This window comes from Culex pipiens, chromosome 2, assembly GCF_016801865.2.
Source record: "Culex pipiens pallens isolate TS chromosome 2, TS_CPP_V2, whole genome shotgun sequence".
NCBI classification, from domain to species: Eukaryota; Metazoa; Arthropoda; class Insecta; order Diptera; family Culicidae; genus Culex; species Culex pipiens.
In genome coordinates this window covers 189,706,187-189,712,875 of record NC_068938.1, presented here as the reverse complement: position 1 = coordinate 189,712,875, position 6,689 = coordinate 189,706,187, and the positions used below count along the sequence as shown (strand labels likewise).

Genomic DNA, 6,689 nt, shown 5'->3' with positions numbered 1-6,689 from the left:
CGATGGATTAGATGAAGATGCGGCCCATGCCACCATGGCAGCCAAAACCGTCTCCGCTCCAGCTTCGCACGCCTTACTAGATCCGGACCCCATTCAGCTAATTAAATAAAATTCGTCCGCTATTAAGTCCGTAACAATTCTCTCGATTGTTAAATTACAGTGGAAATTTAAGAGGTGCAAAACGTAAAAAATCTGATTTTTTAATATTACCTGTCTTGCTTCCTTCTTCAAACTTTTTTAAGCAACTTGTTATCTGAACAACTTGAAACCGAATGAGAATAAATGCCACACTCACGCTGCTTAAATTCTACTCACGCAGCTAAACTTAAGCATACAATACTGCGCTTGCGCATGCTTGAATATCAATAATAACACGAGTTTGATGGGGTGGGCCATTTTTTATATACATTTTCACCAACCACACCATTGGATTGTTTTTACAAAAAATAGCCAAACCACCCTCAACTTGATAATTGTTTCCGAGAAGGAAAGAAATTAACACTTGTAGCACCAACGGAGTCAAAACTTACGCGAAGCACCAGTGGGGTCAAAAAAGTTGGAAATGCAACTTCAACCGGCTGTATCTCGGCGAAAACTCAACCGATTTGGATGATTCGATCCGGAAGAATGTCAAGAATCACCTCCAACAAGGTAGGTCCAAAACAGATGCGTCTACCTTAAGTTATAATAACAAAGGCATTTCCATATTTTTTTCCAAGGGTTGTATGAGCCGGTGAAAATGCATTTCCAACTTTTTAGACCCCGTTGGGGCTACAAGTGTTAAATCGCTGAGATTAACCGAGAGCCTTATCTTATCGTCTCGCTACGAAATCGGAATAAAAAAAAATATTACTCGCGTTATCGTTATCGCGTTCGATAAAAAAGGTGCTATAAAAATTACAAAACCGGCTTCGAAATTGCCATTGTAAATCTAACCAACAAACTGAGCATACCAACGTGAAGAAGCATTGTAGGTATGTAAAAAATCATTTAAAAATAACGTGTTGATGTGTACCGTTGAAGATATTGACTAGTTGACAAGAAATGGCAATAATTGGCATAAAATTGACTGTGAAATTTATGAAATAAGTGCGCGTGTGCGTGTGTGTATGTGTGTGTGAGGGTGTGTTTTTACAAAGTTGGAATATGTTACCAGACACCTGAGAAAACACTTCTTGACCCACTAAACCTTTCCTTGATCGATAATATTTACCGACAAGTTTGTGTAGGAAAGTTTCATACGGGTTGCCTTCTTTCATCCCAATATTTCCAAAAGTGTGATTCTCATTTATGTTCTACAACTTTGAAGAAGAAATCATATCTATAAAACTCGATCCTGCAAAGTTATTAGCAATTTAAAGAAGTCATCTAACCCTAGCCTAGCGCAGTTATTCTTTCGGAGACATTCTTCTAAATGGCCAGGCCAACTGCATAAAGTTAACCGCAAAGTTGAATCATTGGGAGCCACCATGCTAAGAAGTTTTTGTACTCCGGAACCCTCTTTGGGATGAGACATTGTATTTCCACAAATGCCCTGGAAACTATTTGCCATGGTTATAGCGCCTCAGTTGCTCTAATTGCAATCTGTATTATTTTTTGTATTATAATCGTTTTTGATTTGAGAACTGGCAGCACTGCCATCGCGACTGGTCACGTTTTTTCGGTCGTCCGCGGGTTTCGTGGATTTTCGTTGTTTTTTTTGAGTCTGTGCTTGCTTTTTTGGCGGTGGTGTTCGCGGAATCGTTGATTGTGGCCGGGAGGTGGTGGAAAGAGTGAATTTTTGGTGAAAGTTGGCCGGAAAAGTGATTTTCTCTTGATTCTGGCTTGTGAGTGGTTTGCCTTGAAGGTCGGGCTGCGCCCTCCGGCTGCTGCGGTGCTGTGCAAATTTGGCACGGAGCCGTCGAATAGAGATGCTAGCCGTGTCGATCTTCGAAAAGTGTTACCAACCGATATTTAGTACAACCCAGCTGGGGAATTTTCAGTCACGAGAGAGCGGTTGTCAACAAGACGAAGAGAGGGATGTGTCAAACGTGAAAAGGAGAAAAACGTCAAAAGGAAGCAAAATGAGAAAAGTGCCATTCGCAGAAATTTGTTGTTTGCTCGAAAAGGGCCGGTTCATTGGCTAGTGTTTTTATTTCTTCTAAATTTGGCTGAATTCTAATTACGCGCGAGGAATAAATCCGGTAGTGTTTATCTCACAAGAAAAATTGTCAGCCGTGAAAATAATTTGCTTCGGTTAAATGCGAGAAATGAAGAAGAAAAATTGGGTTGTTTTGAACGAGCTACTGATCTTATTGTTATTCTGAACTGAATGTGGGGAAAGTGGTTAGAGGAAACTGACCAAAAAATGATCCCATGATAAGAAGAAAATTGACGGAAGAAAAAACCAATAGTTTGTTTTGTTTGGCTGGATAAACGAATTAAAGTATTAATAATAACTATCTAGTGAAGAGTATTTGCTCTGGCAAGAGAGGGATACATGTGTTGGGTTTTGGAAGGCAACAGGATGGAGATAGAAGCTTTCTCACTTGTGGAGGTGAGGCGGCTGAACGATTAGCTGGTTTGCTGCAGTACTGGCGTGCTGGCTCTCCGAATGTTTTTTCCTCAGAGAAGAGAAGAGAAGAGAGGAGAAGCATAAAATCACAAAGCCCCAAAATGACCGGATGACCTGCAGAACTCGGGTGAGATCTATCCTTTTTATGTTTCTAGAGTCTGACAAGCAGTGTATGAGTGTGTTTGGCTGTGTTTGTGTATGTATTGAATGGCCAAGGAAAGCAACGCCTTGTTTGTGTGTAAGAGGGCAGGATGACAGCTCGAATTCTGTGTCACCTGCCACAGTTGATTCGTGTGGTCGCCAGAATAAGAATTTGTCTGCAAGTTTACAGATATCTAGAGTCGACTGCAAGTCGCCATGACGCCATCACTTTTCGTTAAAAAATTGCGCTCTTGATTTTTTTTTTCCTCGCTTGGGTAGTTATTAAACATTAAGCGCGCATTTTGTTTATTGATTCGATTCCAGGGAGCAGGCCACGTAATCACTCTGTAGGATTGATATTTTTGCATCCTATTTTTCGCATGTAGATATCCTTTTTTAGTGTATTTATTAAAAAATTAAATATGCTGATTAATCCCATTACACAAAAAAATATTTAAATGCTAACTAGTTAAATGCTTTTTGAATCGGTCGTTTTAATATAAGTTCTAACTCTCACATTTAAATAAAACAAATGAATAAATAAATATTTGATGTTCACTCCGCATTGCTGTAAGAGTTTAAATTCAAGATTCTAATTATGCGTTAAATCATCTTTAACCTCGAATTTCGCTTAAACACATAATAAATTATAGACAAATATATAAACTTCGCTTTACTCTTACAGTCGATAGCTTGAGTTTAACAGCAGACATGTTAAAACTGTGTTTAATCAGCATTGTTTTTACCTGAGAAAATGGTTAGTTTAGTATTACTACAGACAATTTAATCATGCACGGCTTCGTCGCGTTGTATCTGCCGTGACTTTAAATCGAATATATATAAATCATGCATCTTGTATACTGTACAATCATCTGTATAAGTTTAATAACCAAAAACCTAAATATACTTGACTTGCCCGCAATACCTTTCGGGGTATATCCTAGGGTTCTACCTCTCCTACTAACATTGAGTCCAAAACCTCCCTACAAACATCTATACCACTAAGGTGACGTAGGGGTCCCTGCGCACTTTAGATAGGTGTTTACTAACATTCCTTCATTTCCCCGAGGATAGCTTGGACCCGGCGTGGACCCCCTTATGCCCTGGGCTGTATTACACACTCATCAAAAGATGAAGACATGGTATCTCCCGTGTTGGATTATTGTTCCGGATGAGGGTCTAACACAACCAGACCAAACAGTGGGATAAGCGTTGTGGAGCCTTCCGGTGGTGGGGCGTCCTCCAAATGCTAATGCTAATGCTAATAATCGTTTTTGATTTTATTTCTAGCCCTTCAAATCTTTTTATTTCATTTTTATGCTCATACTGAAAAAGACAAGTATTTATGTTCGGAAATTGAATTTCAACACTCTTTTTTCATATTTGATGAACTTGCTTCAAATTCTCGTCATGTGGTTTTTGTTTTTTTTTTAATTTTTTTTCTTTTAATTTTTTCAGCTCAATATGAAACGTTCGACACAATTAAAAAGACGGAGGGTAAAACATATTAGACATGGTTAGTTACTAGAACGTTAAAAATAATGTTTGTGAGCGTTTCAGGGCATGATCTCCTAGGTGTGCTGAGCCCGAATCCCAAATATGAGCTTGATTGGTTGCGACAGGACCTGGTGCATTGACTTTGAATTTTAAATGGAATATTTTGCATGTGTTGAGACCCTTAATAATTTAAGCATTTTTTTTTAAACTTTATGAGCTCATAGTTTTTGTTCCAGGGAATAACCCAAGAGTGCGAAAAGATTCGTCAACTATTAAGAATGATGCAGAATTTATAGCACCGCCGCTGAAAAATTAAACTTTATATCACTTCATTCTGGCAGCACTTGTTGCTACTGCAGAAATGATTGAGGTAGGCGTCGCGACGCTATTGCAACCAAGCAAGCTGAGGGTTGCCAGAAGAGAAAACCCTAATCGCACCGATTTTACGGGTTAACTCCCATTTAAAATTCAAACCCAAACGCCAAGTCCTGTCTTAACCAATCAAGCTCATATTGTGGATTCGGGCTCAGTGCACTTAGAGGATCATGCCTTGAAATGCCCGCAAAATTGACACATTTTGCTACATCCTAATAGTTATACGCTTGAATGTTTTCTAATTACAAGACTAACTTTGAATGCATGTTTTTCAGATTCAGAGGATTCAGATTACGAACAAGAACGCCGCTTGTATAGGAAGCATCCATGGGACAGAAATTATCCGCTAACCATTCTTCTGATTGTCACAGTCATCGCCGTTGTATATATTTTTTATTCTGCAGAAAATTCATTAAAGGTGTTTCATGAACATCAACAATTGGTTTTTGATCTTCTACGGATGCAAATGAGGTCAACATTCGAAAAAGTTCATGGACCTGAGTTGAAATTTGATGAACCAGAGTTAAAAGTGGATCCAGGAAGCGTTGTCAACCATTTGATTGATCGCGTCAGTGAATTTATCAAACTGGGTGCTCAATTGCAGTACATCTCGAGCGTAACAAAGGTCCCACGAGATAAAATCGTTTCACCTGGATGTACGTCACCAGGGGAAGGAATGGTCCATTTAGTTTGTGTGCACCTGAACAAAGAACTGGAACAGGATATCAGAGGAATGTTTGACAATTTCTTAAACGTTTTTTTAAGCCAAGTAAAAAATATTCCTAGCTTCGTAGTTCTTGAAATCAGTCAAAAGTTTAATGAGATTCAATGGGGACTTCTCAAGGCACTTGCATCAATCGATTTTTCCAAAGAAAAAGTGAATGATAATGATATTTCCCAAATAAAATCAATAAAAAATAGTTTTTTGAAAGCCATCGATAATCAAATGCAAGCTTGTCGCAACCATATTGAAAAGATATCCGGCGATAGATACAGTAAGCACTACAAAGCGGTACTAGAAACAGAGCTGCAGGTGCTTATAACAACATTTCATGAAATGACCAAACTAAGTGAAAGTGATTTGTTTAGCAAAGCTCGCGAAGGAGTTCCTTTTGAAACTGGAATGACAGTTTTTACAAAAATTTTAATTGCGATTGGTCTTGCGATAGTTACCACCCTCGTGTTTTTATTCTTAAAAAAAATCACTTTTATGATGACCGTTGATTGGATTTTCATTGGAATATTGAAACTATTGAAAGTAATCTAAATTATTCATTTTTTTTTGTTTCTCTTTTGCAACTGAAAGAATAAAAAAATAAACAATTTAATTATAAGCCATTGTTTCAACACTACCTTTCCACCCATTGTCCGTTCGAACTTTTGTCTTTCGACCTTTTGTGCCTGAAGTCAATTCACCATCTTTTTTACCCGCGTTTTCTGTGATTATTGCAATGTTTGCCGCACTAAGTACAAGTTTCAAGGCCCTTGATGACTTTGTGAAAAGTCCATCTTTTCGAAGATTTTGCGTAAGACGACGTTATTAAAGTCGATTTTTTTTACAAACGATTATTAGTGTTTGTTTTCTTCAGATGAAACATTCCAAAAAATCTTACTAATGATAAATTTGGCGAAATAAATTCGTAATTACATTGTTTGACCCAGCCAGTGAATGTTTTATAAATAGAAATTATGAGAAAAAGTCTTATTTGAAAAATAAATTGAAGTCCTATCAGTGTCACTCCGGTTTCCGGTACTCAAATAAATTTCATGATGATAAAAAGAAAGCCGTTTCGTTACCTCAGAAGAATATGAAAAGTAAATAGTTTCTAGAGCTGTTTGTTAATCGCTGAAATCAACGGTGCAGCGTTTGTATCAATGCTGTCGTTGATCGTTTATTTAAACGTAATCGAAAACGGAGCCATCGTTGTTTTAAACGTCAACGTCTATGGTGACGTTGATTTAAACGGCGTTCTCCTTAAGATTTCTAGAGTTTTATTAGGATGGAATGTTTTTTTTTTCATAAATGCATTTATTTATTTGGAAACTCAAATAGATGTAGCATGCAATGGAATGTTTAGGAAATCGTGTGGATCAAGAGGACCGAAGTAGCCGGATTTTAAAC

At 37.8% G+C, this 6,689-nt stretch overlaps 1 protein-coding gene across 2 annotated transcripts in view; it reads left to right on the top strand.

The window, feature by feature from the left end:
- Window positions 1-6,224, top strand: part of LOC120431936 (uncharacterized) — a 9,786-nt gene extending 3,562 nt beyond the window's left edge. Inside the window, exons 1-3 of one of the 2 annotated variants that reach the window (XM_039597075.2) lie at window positions 766-974; window positions 4,154-4,211; window positions 4,843-6,224. In XM_039597075.2, coding sequence (XP_039453009.1) covers window positions 4,160-4,211; window positions 4,843-5,834 — 1,044 coding nt within the window. In that variant the 5' untranslated portion in view covers window positions 766-974; window positions 4,154-4,159 and the 3' untranslated portion in view covers window positions 5,835-6,224. Of the gene's footprint in view, window positions 1-765; window positions 975-4,153; window positions 4,212-4,842 lie in introns of those variants that run through there. The other variant, XM_052708070.1, reaches the window with a different exon arrangement.
- The last annotated feature ends 465 nt before the right edge of the window (window positions 6,225-6,689 follow it).